General features: G+C 41.0%; 1 protein-coding gene across 3 annotated transcripts in view; it reads left to right on the top strand.

Moving 5' to 3' along the window:
* Positions 1-14,511, top strand: part of LOC135528228 (microphthalmia-associated transcription factor-like) — a 39,653-nt gene that overhangs the window by 20,475 nt on the left and 4,667 nt on the right. The window contains exons 2-9 of one of the 3 annotated variants that reach the window (XM_064957174.1): positions 1,518-1,788; positions 11,231-11,434; positions 12,472-12,567; positions 12,831-12,903; positions 13,114-13,203; positions 13,417-13,473; positions 13,693-13,768; positions 13,997-14,144. In XM_064957174.1, coding sequence (XP_064813246.1) covers positions 1,518-1,788; positions 11,231-11,434; positions 12,472-12,567; positions 12,831-12,903; positions 13,114-13,203; positions 13,417-13,473; positions 13,693-13,768; positions 13,997-14,144 — 1,015 coding nt within the window. Of the gene's footprint in view, positions 1-1,517; positions 1,789-11,230; positions 11,435-12,471; positions 12,568-12,788; positions 12,904-13,113; positions 13,204-13,416; positions 13,474-13,692; positions 13,769-13,996; positions 14,145-14,511 lie in introns of all 3 variants that reach the window. The other 2 variants (XM_064957173.1, XM_064957172.1) reach the window with 2 other exon arrangements.

Genomic DNA, 14,511 nt, shown 5'->3' with positions numbered 1-14,511 from the left:
AGCGTCGTGGGTTCGATTCCCGCTGGGGCCACCCATATGTAAAAGTAGTGGCCCCAGCCGACTTGTAAGTCGCTTTGGACAAAAGCGTCTGCTAAATGGGATATATTATTATTATTATTATAATAGTACGCAAGTATAAACACCATGGGATCAAGCAGCCATCACATTGCTCAGGAAGGAGACGCGTTCTGTCTCCTAGAGATGAACGTACTTTGGTGTGTAAAGTGCAAATTAATCCCAGAACAACAGCAAAGGACCTTGTGAAGATGCTGGAGGAAACCTGTACAAAAGTATCTATATCCACAGTAAAACGAGTCCTATATCGACATAACCTGAAAGGCCGCTCAGTAAGGAAGAAGCCACTCTCCAAAACCGCCATAAAAAACCCAGACTACGGTTTGCAACTGCACATGGGGACAAAGATTGTACTTTTTGGAGAAATGTCCTCTGGTCTGATGAAACAATAATAGAACTGTTTGGCCATAATGACCATCATTATGTTTGGAGGAAAAAGGGGGAGGCTTGCAAGCCGAAGAACACCATCCCAACTGTGAAGCACGGGTGTGGCAGCATCATGTTGTGGGGGTGCTTTGCTGCAGAGGAGGGACTGGTGCACTTCACAAAATAGATGGCATGATGAGGAAGGAAAATTACGTGGATATATTGAAGCTACATCTCAAGACATCGGTCAGCAAGTTAAAGCTTGGTCGTACTACCAAAGTTGTGGCAAATGTCTTAAGGACAACAAAGTCAAGGTATTGGAGTGTCCATCACAAAGCCCTGACCTCAATCCAACAGAACATTTGTGAGCAGAACTGAAAAAGTGTGTGCGAGCAAGGAGGCCGACAAACCTGACTCAGTTTCACCAGCACTGTCAGGAGGAATGGGCCAAAATTCACCCAACTTATTGTGGAAAGCTTCCCAAAACGTTTGAACCAAGTTAAACAATTTAAAGGCAATGCTACCAAATACTAATTGAGTGTATGTAAATGTCTGACCCACTGGGAATGTGATGAAAGAAATCAAATCTGAAATAAATCCTTCTCCCTACTATTACTCTGGCATTTCACATTCTTAAAATAAAGTGGTGAACCTAACTGACCTAAAACAGGGAATTTTTACTTGGATAATATGTCAGAATGTTTTTTAAACTGAGTTTAAATATTTGGCTAAGGTGTATGTAAACCTCCGACTTCAATTGTATATGACTGAGTGATTGGGGCTAAAATTCCTCCTCAGTAAGGAGGGAGGGTGTGCAGTATTCTGCTGCAGAAAGGACACTCCAACTTGCAGACCAGCAGTTCTGTGTAACATCTAGGACACATTTAGAAGACATTTGTATCTTTTCTCACTGTGATGTGGCTTCTTCCTGATCCCAGTACTGTAGATCATAATGGTTCAATGCACCTCTCTTTTCTCTAACCTTTCTTCCACTCCTTACCCCTCATTGTCTTACCCCCCTCCTCACCCTCTTCTTTCCTGATGCCCTGCCTGGCGTCTGTCTCGCCGTCCTGCAGTAATCCTTCAGACCAGCCATGCTCATCTTCCAAGCCCCCATTGGGCTCCTCGACCACGACATCACGGATCCTGCTGCGGCAGCAGTTGATGCGAGAGCAGCTCCAGGAGCAGGAGCGGCGGGAGCAGCAGAGGCGCCAGGCCTCCTCCACCTCGCAGTACCCCAACATCACCGCTGCCCACAATCGCACGCACGGCCAAACACCGGCCATCAATGTCAGCGCTCCTCCCAGCCTGCCCCCCGCATCCCAGCTGCCCATGGAGGTGCTGAAGGTAAGCAATTAGTATCATCCTCACACCTAATGACACAGATGACACACCCACTTCCTGACTGGCTTCTCTGTGATCTGACAACTGTGACAACAATGCCACTCCTCACTCTGACTTCCAGAGCTCTCACTGTCGCCTATAGATGCAGGCATACATCATCAGATGTTTTGTTTGTCGAAGGTACTGTGGGTTTGCTGACTCTATATTGGCAACTTGATCATAAGTCTTCTGGACAGTCGATCAAACATGGTTTACTATGATAGGGTGTAAAAACGTGGGGATGAGTGAAGTGAGTTAAAACGCACATGGGGATTATCTTTCCTGAAAGAATTCCTCTGTAATGCATGCTGTGCTTCCAGCCATTTGGACATAGCCATCTTTAATCCTATTTGCTGAGCTAAATTCACATATTTTCATAGCTTTGATTCATTGTTAGTCTGCTCTTGGGGACTCGAGACTTGTACATTTTCTGAACTAATGGAGACAGTGTGATAACTACCACAACGCACTACTATACAATACTTAATGAGAGTACACCCAGCAAAATAAAGATCATTTGGTAAGTGTTTTAGATTGCATTACATTTATTTATCTTTCTTTAGAAATAGTATTATTAATATCAAAACGTGCATATTCTAAAAAATAAATAAAAACCGTTCCAGATGTAAATGGAAAGTGTTCTATATTGAAGAACTATCCGAAACATCATATGTCAAGCAGTTTGCATGACTGGATAGATATTTCTCCGTTGTCTTTTCCTTAAAACATGAACATTTTCCTGTTGTTTCCAACATTGTCACTACAATCGTCTTGATTGAGTGATTGTTATCACTGTACAATATATACCATTTTCATTTCTGAAGTGAAATTGATTTGAGAATAAGAATCATAAAGGATAAAGATATGAACACAATGATGTAGTACATTATAGCATGAACTACCTGAACTACCTGACATGCTTTTCTAAAGGCCATACTGCCACCCATTAACAGTGAAAACAGGGAATTATTTTACAATTGTTTTACCAATGTGTTCACACTTTTCTGAGGCAGAACCTCATTCTAAGGAGATCAGGCGAGACTGATTCATGGTGACTGATTTGGCTCTGGATTATCTGTGAACGCTCTGAAAATGAAGATTTACTGGAAGCGTTGTAATAATTTTGCAGTAGAATAAGCCCTAGTCCACGTTGTACTGGAATCCGTGTGGTTGTTGTGATTGAAGTCTACGCATGTAGGATTTTGCCATCTGGGAAGTCAACCGTTTCTGTTTGTGAAAGTTAGTTGTATCTGTGCAAGTGTTTCATATCACTGTAAAATGTGATTATGTCAATAACACTTGTTTTGATTGCGACAGCTGTTTGTGGAAATCTGGCAGCTTATATAGATTATTCATAGAGAATTGATTCTTTGAACGAAAATGTGTTACCTTCCTAATGTGATAAAGCTTTAATCCCATTATGTAAAATAACATTTAATACAGTTTTAAAGTAGTTGAGTAGTTCAAATAGTACAAAGAGCAGTGGGTATAGAAGTAGTGCTCCCCTCTTGTCCTCATACTGAACGTGTGGCATGGGTCCACACTTGCAAGATAATACAACCATTGAAGGCATTGCCCTCCACATACAACATAAACATTGCTTAGCCTATACTCTGTATAATATTTAGCTCTTTGAGAGGTTTAGGATATCCCCCATTAAAGTGTTTGACATGACAAGCTGGAAGATGATTCTGTGATTCTGGGGTCTGAGTTTACGGCATTCTTCATTGACTGAAATTCCACAAATGAAAGGCCTGTTCCTGCCTAGCACTATGCACTGCAGAGCAAGGTTAACCTGCTTGCATGTCTGTGACTAGATTAGCACAGTCTACACAAAGCTACACAAAATTATCTTAGGGGTACCAGGTGGAGCAGCTGGACCTTAAAAGGGAAAACATTAACCTCAGATAGGTTTGTCTAAAGTCCGATTTGGGCCCTTAATTAACCAAGTGACCCCTGACCTTTGGAGGAATAAGTACGGGATCAGGACAAAGGCAAGCAGAGTCTTACCAAACACCCCAATGCTAATTCAGCTAAGAATGCTCGTAATTAGCCCCACTGCTTTCATTCCATGGCATATTTAAGGTGAAAAAAACACTAGCTTTGAAATTTATGTAGGATCATTTCCTAAAAGGGTTCAACATGATTTCCAGATTTATTGAAAATGAATGGCATATTAAGAGAGAACAAAGTATTGTGCATAGTGTTCATCTCTGAAAATGACAGGATGTGTTCTTTTAGATCAAAGTTATAGATTTAATGAAGCATTATGTATTTATCCATGGATGTCACATTCTGTAATTCTTGTATTTACTAGTTTACAGCCGGTCACTTTGGTCCATTTTAAAGCAACAGTTAATTCATCCAATGCAATATTATTAAACCTTTTGAGACAAATTTATAATAGATATAATTTTAAAAAGGAAATGTTGTTAAGAATTATAAAGCTCAGGAAATGATTTAATTTAGGTTTGCTCTCATTGATAAGATTGTCATAAGGTCACCTTCTCTATCTCTTACAACAAGGACTTGCACAGACCATCAGCTTCATAGGGAACCATTGTGTGTTGTACAATCTGGTACACTATTGGATGAGGAAAGACACATTCCTTGTTTTTGCTTGAACAAGTACACACTCGAGGTCAGTGGTTCCCAACCAGGGGTACTATGACTGCTGGGGGTACCAGGCCTTTCCACGGTGGGTACGTGAGAAGACTCATGAGACCATAGGCCTACTGGTAAAATGCACATGAAGGGGCAATTCTGGAGTATTGCGGGCAGAGCAGAATTCAGTTGGTGGCAATGGCGTGTATTCTTGGATGCCAAGGGAAGCCAGGCTTCCCCCCAAAATTGACCAATAAAAATAATTTCTCTTTCGTCTCTGTGTTTCAGAATTTTCCTTCAATTCGCAAGAGGCTGAATGTACTGTATCTCACAGGAGAAAGCATCCGAGTGAGCGAAACAGCACTTGAATTGTTGCATCTCGTTGTGTTGTTGTCCTCCTGTGGCTATGTAGCTAAAACTGTCCCTTTCCTAAATTAGCTATGGATGGAAATAGGGATTTAGACTTGTGGTTTTACGTAATTTTCCATACTGGCCAATGATTATAATGGCGATTCTGATCCAACCATTAATTCATACATTGTTGCGCCCCTGGCCAGAGAGGATGGAAGTTCAATATATAGCTAGATGTAGAAGGCTAATGTTAACTAGCTAACATTGCCCATAAATGGAAGTTAGGTTAGTGAGCAAGCATTTTAGCCAGGTAGCCTAGGACAGCAAAATATAAAAGTGTGTACTGAGTGATAGATGTTTTGTTAACATGGAAGAGAGGAGGATGGCATTGGCATTTCTCTACAAGTAGGGCGAATTAACATGTTTTTCTACTTGCATGAAAGCACACATGCTCACAGAAATGAGAACCATGGACAGCCACATCATATTTAGCTTACGTTGATTGGACTAAATCGTTTTTAGTATCTTTAAGTTGTCACTTTATTACACTAAGCATAGGGGATTTGATAATGTTGAAGTATACATGGTGCTGGAATAGTGGAGGCAGCTCCTGTTTTCTTTGCGACTTGCGGTAACTCTGTGGTTCTAAATCAATAGTTGTTTAGTGGTCCAAAAAGGTCGGAAACATGAACTTGCTTGACCATGCTATCTGGCATGTAACTGTCTGTTACTGTACATGAAATATGCTTTGTGGACTTCACTGGACGCGGTTGCTCGCCCGGTTTTGTGATGAAACAGGTGTGGTTGAATTTATTCTGCCCCTGTGTCTTCTTATTGTCTCGGTTTGGACACACCTACTCATTCCAGGGTTTAGAACTTTTTTGGTTACTACATGATTCCATATGTGTTATTTCATCATTTTGATGTCTTCACTATTATTCTACAATGTAGAAAATAGTAAAATAAAGAAAATCTTTTTTTTTAAATGGGGGAGGCTTCTCCCCAATTTCATGGTATCCAATTGTTAGTAGTTACTATCTTGTCTCATCGCTACAACTCCCATACGGGCTCGGGAGAGACGAAGGTCAAAAGCCATGCGTCCTCCGAAACGCAACCCAACCAAGCCGCACTGCTTCTTAACACAGTGCTCATCCAACCCTGAAGCACCAATGTGTCGGAGGAAACACCGTGCACCTGGCACCCTGGTTAGCGTGCACTGTGTCCGGCCTGCCACAGGGGTCGCTAGTGTGCGATGAGACAAGGATATCCCTACCGGCCAAACCCTCCCTAACCCGGACGACGCTAGGCCAATTGTGCATCGCCCCATGGACCTCCCGGTCGCTGCCGACTGTGACAGAGCCTGGGCTCGAACCCAGAGTCTCTGGTGGCACAGCAAGCACTGTGATGCAGTGCCTTAGACCACTGCGCCACCCGGGAGGCAGCCCCAGTGATTTTTAATCACGCACCGCTCCTGGTTGGTGGTACAGTAACCGAAAAAGGTTGGGAACCACTGCTCTAGGTGATGGTTTTATGGTTTCATATAGAGTTACAACTGCATGCATGGATAATGCTGTGTCACTGTACTCATCCGTAGGAAAGAAAGCATCCTGGACCAGAATTGTTTTAGTACGATGTCTGTTTTTAAAAACTAACATTGGCAAAAAGGGTGTTTTTTTCGATGTTTTATTTAACAGTATGCTTTAGCTAGCTTTTCTTTGGACCCGTCAGTTTGTCTATGGCTAAAGCTACAACGTCAACACGACTCTTTGGTCATGAACAAACATTAAGACCTCATCATAGCTCCCTAAAGGCCCCCCAAGTGATGCATGCTCCTCATCACACAAATAGTTGTACAAAGTGACCTTTTTTATTGACTTTTACTGGGGAGGAGCTGCTTGTGGCCTGAGGACTGTATTGATGGCTGCAGCACATGGGCTGCAGAACAGAGCCATGTCTTGTTTTGGTGGATAGATTATTTCATGTGTCTTTTATTCTATTAATGTTCCTGTTAATCAAGTTTGATCTAAGACAACGTTAGTAGTGTTTATTTCGTGGAAGTTATATTTTATGACATCAAATAAGAACCATAAGGCAAAGACCACAAAGTGTGATTTCAAATAGCTTATGGTGTGATTTCAAGTTCAGTTACCGGAGACTTAATGTTCAATCTGTATCTAGAGTGAAATCCATTTTTATCACGCCTGCATTCTGCCATTCCGGCCAATACTAATACATGTTTTAGGTCATGTAGAAATAGTGCAGATTTTTGTTACCTGCGTCTTGGTTTACTATTTTTGGGATATCCAGTGTTATAATCTACATTATTATTTCAATGCCAATCAATATGTATGTATGTATGTGTGTGTGTGTGTGTGTGTGTGTGTGTGTGTGTGTGTGTGTGTGTGTGTGTGTGTGTGTGTGTGTGTGTGTAAGAAAATTATTTACATTCATTGCTGGCCTTGTTCCATTGTCTCAATTGCACCCTGGTAAATAGATGTTGCTATATCAACTCAATGCAATTCATCATGACAAAAGCGGTATTTACACCCCCTCCCCTCCACTGTGGAGATATTCAACATTAGCAGAAGGAATTTGACCAGGTCAAGAAAATACTGAGGGAGATTGGCTTGGAGTATGAATTGGTATTCCCTGGTGGGAACAGATGTAGGACTGCAGTGGGAACGATGTCAGAAAGATTGCCGTATTATGAAGAAACTCTGAAATGTAGAAAATGTATTGTATTCATAGTGTAACTTCATGTCAGATTTGCAATAACATTTGCCTGGTCACTCACTACCTTGTAGAATGATATTACCATGAGATGTAGTAAGTACATGCATGTAGTAGTCATACTAGTACAATAATAGGAGTGTTGAACCGCATGTGATGAAGTAAAGAGACTCTAAATGACCTTGTTATCAGATTGTTCAGCATGTTGTTATGATCCAAGATGATGTGTGAGTGGCACTTTCGAAGAGAATCTTAATGCTAGTGAACTGCACAAATTCATTAAAACATTAAAACACAAGTGCACAAACACATAAACATACACACTTGGCAAGTAGCCTAGCGGTTAGAGCGTTGGCCCAATAACTGAACAGTTGCTAGTTCGAATCTCAGACGAGGTGAACAATTGGTCGATGTGCCCTTGAGCAAGGCACTTTACCATAATTGTTCCAGGGTCGCCGTTGATATTATCAGACACTGGCCATGATCCCAGTCTCAGAGGGTGTCTCAGGGAAAGTTGGGATATGCCAAAAACACATTTCTAATTCGCATGTGTATAATACTTGTACATACAGTACCAGTCAAACATTTGGACACGCCTACGGATTCAAGGGTTTTTCTTTATTTTTACTATTTTCTACATTGTAGAATAATAGTGAAGACATCAAAACTATGAAATAACACATATGGAGTCATGTAGTAACCAAAAAAGTGTTAAACAAATCACCAGTCACATTCTGTTAAAGGTCCCCAAAGCACACACATCCCTGGGTCGCTCCTCTTTTCAGTTCGCTGCAGCTAGCGACTGGAGCTGCAACAGACACTCAAACTGAACAGTTTTATCTTAAAGACTCAATCATGGACACTCTTACTGACAGTTGTGGCTGCTTTGTATGGTGTATTGTTGTCTCTACCTTCTTGACCTTTGTGTTGTTGACTTTGCCCAATAATGTTTGTACCATGTTTTTGTGCTGCTACCATGTTGTAACGGCTGTCGTAGGTGGAAGTGGAGAGGACCAAGGTGCAGCGTGGAATGTGTCCATATTTATTTAATGAACACAGCAATAACAAAAATAACAAAGAGAACGACCGAAACAGTTCTGGCTGGTGCAGACACACAACAGAAAACAACTACCCACAAATCATAGTGGGAACACAGGCTACCTAAGTATGGTTCTCAATCAGAGACAACGATTGACAGCTGCCTGCAGAAATACAAAACATAGAACAAAAATAGAGAATGCCCACCCCAATTCACACCCTTACCAAATTAAAATAGAGACATAAAAAAGGAACTAAGGTCATGACGTGACACGTTGTGTTGCTACCATGCTGTGTTGTCATGTTTTGCTGTTATGTTGTTGTATTAGGTCTCTCTTTATGTTGTGTTGTGTCTCTCTTGTTGTGATATATGTTTTGTCCTATATTTATATTGTATTTATTTTTATATTTCTTTAATCCCAGGCCCCCATCCCTGCAGGAGGCCTTTTGGTAGGCCGTCATTTTAAATAAGAATTTGTTCTTAACAGACTTGCCTAGTTAAATAAAGGTTAAATAAAGGTTAAATAAAAACAGTTTAAAAAGTTGCTGGATATTGGTGGGAACTGGAACATGCTGTCGTTCACGTCGATCCAGAGCATCCCAAACAGCCTCAACCGGTGACGTCTGTTGAATATGCAGGCCAAGGAAGAACTGGGACATTTTCAGCTTCTAGGAATTGTGTACAGATCCTTGCGACATGGGGCAGAGCATTATCATGTTGAAACATTAGGTGATGGCGGTGGATGAATGGCGTGACAATGGGCCTCTAGTCTCTGATTCTCTGTGCATTAACATTTCCATGGTAAAAAGCTGTTGTGTTCGTTGTCGGTAGCTTATGCCTGCCCATACCATAACCCCACCGCCACCATGGGGCACTCTGTTCACAACGTTGAAATCCGCAAACCACTTGCCCACACGACACCATACATGCTGTCTGCCTTCTGCGCGGTATAGTTGAAACCAGAATTCATCCATGAAGAGCACACTTCTCCAGCGTGCCGGTAGCCATTGAAGGTGAGCATTTGCCCACAGAATTCGGTTACAACGCTGACCTGTAGTCAGGTCAAGACCCTGGTGAGGACGACAAGCACACAGATGAGCTTCCCTGAGACAGTTTCTGACAATTTGTGCAAAAATTCTTCAGTTGTACAAACCCACCGTTTCATCAGCTGTCCAGATGGCTGGTCTCAGACGATCCCGCAGGTGACGATCCCTTGAATGTATTGAGTGAACTGTCGAAGGATATCCTTTGGTAGCAACTTGATGTTAGAGAGATTGTTACAGATTGCTGTAGGCTCATGTTAAGAAACTGTGACATCTTATCATGTTAGTACAGTTAGTAGAACATCAGGCTCCTGTGCGTAACAGATGAATGAAGTAGACCTTCCTTTTAGCTTTATTTTCATACAAATATTTGTATTTGTATTTTATTCTGTTTTAATTCATTTTGACAAAAAATGAATATACTATGTAGCCTGTAGTTTCCATGAAACGTTTTAGCTTTTTGAACGATTATTTGACCATCCAAAGAGATGACAGAAGAACCGACCAGTAGCCATGCATGGTGTTTAAAAAAGAGATGAGTTATCTGGCCCAGGGCAAGTGTCAGTAGACAGGGTGGCCTGGCTGTAGAAAGATCCTCTTTGTAACACTCCCATTCTGACGTCAAACAAGCGACATAAAGGCATGCATTAATAATTTACATAAAACAACACAAACTTAAAAAGGTTCATTGTATCTTACTCAGATGTGTTAACATGTGTAGCTAATGACTTTTTCTCCACCTTTTATAAGCTGAGCTGAACGTGTTCCTCCCCATACTATCAGTATCGAAGGTGGAGCATCACAGGCACAGTCTCTGGTCCTGCTGCATAGACAACGGGAATATAAATATAGAGGTTTTAAGCATCTAATTTGGAGTTTGAATATCAATTGTGCAATATGTTGGAGATGCTTGAATACCATAATTATCAGGTAGGTGCAATAATATCCTTATTGTAATTTGTCTTTTGGGACAGGTTGTATTATAAGCACTTGAGAAGTCCCTTCTGTCCATTTGTGTCGCTTTTAAGTTTGAGGGTTTAAAAGGAAAGAGTAGTGTGAAATGTTATTCATGTATTTATAACAAGGGATCTTTTACTAAGCAATAGAGAGGATGCAATGACGCAGATCCAAATTGTACAGCAAAAATATGAATAAAAGTACAAATCTGATCACTATTTTGTTGATCAATAAAGGGATCTTCATAGTGATACTTTATAACATTTCAACCCATAGTTGACTTCCCCTGGTCAAGTCAACTACAGTATCACTAGTTGAGCTGACATTTTATTTTATTTTCATATTTTATTCAGTAACCCAGGTCCACTGCCTTTGTCAAAGGAGAAGATACTGTCACTCGACTCCTTTTATTTGAACTAATTGCTCTGCTTCTTTATTCTTTTACTATGCAATTTCTTGATGATCGTTATTATCTCTGTATGGGAAAATGTGTTCAAGACTGTTTATTATTAATCAGTGAGATATAATGCTTGAAGGCTCCTTTATTGACTACACGGCACAACTGAAACATAACCCACGATCATCAACCCACTATCATTAACCCATCGTATCAGAGTTTAAGGATTCTGACTCTCACACTTACATCTCTCCCTCTCCTCTCTTCACTCTCTCCCTCTTCCAGGTGCAAACTCACCTGGAGAACCCCACCAAGTACCACATCCAGCAGGCCCAGCAGCAGCAGGTGAAGCGCTACCTGGGCAAGATTGGCTCCCTGCCCTGCCCTAACCAGCCCGCTGACCACGGGGGCATGCCTCGGGGGCTGGGCAACAGTGCCCCCAACAGCCCCATGGCCTTACTCACCCTCAACATCAACTGTGAGAAAGAGGTAAAGCTTCTTTCTCTCACAGACCTGGCTGCAACATGGCCATAGACACCAAGCTACAATGCAGTGTGTGTAAATTCTGTGAGCTTTTCACTCCATGATCTATGCCAATTTTCCATGAATTCTGCTTCATAGCAATGTGTATTCAACTAATGAATGGTTGTAACACCCATGAATGTAGTAACACCATGGATATTCATTGAGAAGTAAATGTGATTGTCTGTTGAGTAGCCCTTTACACTCGTACCTATATATATTTGGACACTGATAAGCACCTAAATTGGAATGCTGTGGCTGTACAGTAACATGCTATAAATGGTTTCAGAGCTCAGGCTCTGCGCTTCACAGCTCTTTATGGCAGCCGTTCTGAACTTGAGCACAGCACATGACAAGAAGTTGCCACCATCCCTCCCGCTAATTTAAAATGATTTTTGTTGTCTGAGTGAGGGAAATGCTGTAAATTACGAGTGGGAATGCAGGGCTGTGTTCCAACCAAACAAGTACAAGTGTGCTCACTCTAGTTCCTCAGAGCTCTAAAAAGCACCTTATAGTTGAAGACTCTTCTTTGAGTCATTGAAATGCATTGAAATTACTTTGAAACAGTGCACACTTTGGAGAGGTGTTTGGCCACTTGGAAACACCAGTTAGACCTCTCACTCAAACCCTTGTATTTTTTTTGCCTTATGTTGCACCTACCCCAAATTGTCCAAGAATATTCATAAAATGTTACTGATTTCATCTAGAGAATTTTCAGATTTTGTAATCAACAAATGCGGCGAAAAGTACAGTAAATGTAAAATGCACATTAAACCAACAGTGTAATGTTTTGGATTCAGTCTTGGTGGTGAGCTGTTGTGTCCACACCTTTAGTTTCCTATAACCTCCAAACTGTACCCTTTTAATTGCTATCATGTTTATGCATATGCTTTCCATATTTCTTATGTAAGAAACATTTCAATTTCGCCCTATCCATACAGGCCAATTCCTACAAGTGTAAGAAAATGTTTCATCTTGAATTTAACATAGTTTTTTTATTCTAGATGGATGATGTCATTGATGACATAATTAGTCTGGAATCTAGTTATAACGATGATATCCTTGGATTAATGGACCCGCGGCTTCAGATGGCCAGTACGGTATGATTGTCTTCATTTCCTGTCTGCGTACCTGCTCATAGAAAACCCAGATAGCCTTTTCACAGTAGATGGGTCCACAAAGACAGCAGTGTTTGCTTACAGATCATGGTGTAAACACGTTTTCTTTTTAAGGGTTACCTACTCATGTTTAAGCACCACCTGTGCCTGGTTTATGTGACATGCTAATGTTAATCATTTCTATGGTTATCTTGTCTAATCAGATCACTGTCAACACTAACCTCTTGGATCTGTATGGTAACCAGGGCATGCCCCCTCCAGGACTGGCCATCAACTCCTGCCCCGCCATCTTGCCCAACATCAAAAGAGAATACTCAGGTGAGCAAAACCCCATGGCATGAAAAACATCCAGATTCATACATGATGTTACAAATGATTCTACAGGCACCGTTGTGATTGAGAAATATGCTAAAAGGGTCAGAAACCTTTCTGTGCTTTGCATTACTATTGTGTTTGATTATTGTAAACTTGGGTATTTTGTCATTCAAAACAAGGAGAAATACATTGAACATTTTATGTGCCAAATAGTTTCCCAATCTCCGGCCGTTATGCACATGGACAAGTCAGAATCATTTGGCAAGTTTGACAACTATCAGAGGCCTGAAGGGTATCCTGTAGGTACGTCTGCGTATTCACATTTACCTTAGTTAACTCACTTGAGTTAGGTTACACTGGTGCACTTTGCTAAGCCTGTACTGTTCTCAGCACAGTTTCATTTATTTTCTTCCCGACTAACTAAAATATTTCTGGCATAACTGTTTTGTTGTGTGTCAACATCAATGTTTTGCCATTTGTTTTGATGAATCATTAACGCTAACTGCTTTGTTTCAGAAGCAGAGGTCAGGGCAATGGCAAAGGAAAGACAGAAGAAGGATAACCATAATTTGAGTGAGTTTTGTTAAACTATAATTCTCAGCTATCTAGTAATATGACTTGCCTAGTTAAATCAAGTTTTTTTTTATGTTTAAATGCAATGTGGGTTATTTAGATATAATCTGTAATATCACATTCCATAACATTTAATGCCGTGACATTAGCTGCTCATTATAAAATGTATCATGATTCATTGTTTCTAATTTGTTCTCTTCTTGCCCCTATTTCCTGTAGTTGAGAGAAGACGGAGGTTTAACATCAATGACCGGATCAAAGAACTGGGAACCATGATTCCAAAATCAAGTGATCCGTAAGTTGCCTAAATGTTGACGTCGATTTGAAGTCTTTCGATCAGATATATATCATGGCTCAGACAGTTCATTGACCCTAGGCTAGACCGGATGATAATCATAGATTCCCAGTACATCCATACCCTTGAGAATTGTGTGAGTGAGAACATTGTCAGTTGACTCCAGAATGCTACCAGTTCAGGCTGATAGAATCTTGCTGGCCTGCCGTGCCCCTCTCTGGTCCTCAGGGATATGCGTTGGAACAAAGGCACCATTCTCAAGGCGTCGGTGGATTACATCAGGAAGCTACAGCGGGAGCAACAGGGGGCCAAAGAGCTGGAGAACAGGCAGAAGAAGCTGGAGCACATCAATAGACACCTGATGATGCGGATACAGGTACAGCACTGTAGGCCGTGGTGCACTGGGAGAGATGGAAAACTACTAGCTATGCCTTCAAAAGGTCACATATTGTATTAGCCAATCAAAGCAGGATAGCAAGATTTGTGACCTGTTGCCACAAGAAAAGGTCAACCAGTGAAGAACAAACACCATTGTAAATACAACCCATATTTATGTTTATTTATTTTCCCTATTGTACTTTAACCATTTGCACATCGTTGCAACACTGTATATATACATAATATGGCATCTGGAATGTCTTTATTCTTTTGGAACTTCTGTGAGTGTAATGTTTACTGTTCATTTTATTGTTTGTTTCACTTTTATATATCATCTACTTCACTTGCTTCGGCAATGTTAACAT

Source organism: Oncorhynchus masou, chromosome 33, assembly GCF_036934945.1.
Source record: "Oncorhynchus masou masou isolate Uvic2021 chromosome 33, UVic_Omas_1.1, whole genome shotgun sequence".
In the NCBI taxonomy this organism is placed as follows: Eukaryota; Metazoa; Chordata; class Actinopteri; order Salmoniformes; family Salmonidae; genus Oncorhynchus; species Oncorhynchus masou.
The sequence above is the reverse complement of the archived record's forward strand: the minus strand, read 5'-3'. Positions and strand labels throughout refer to the sequence as shown.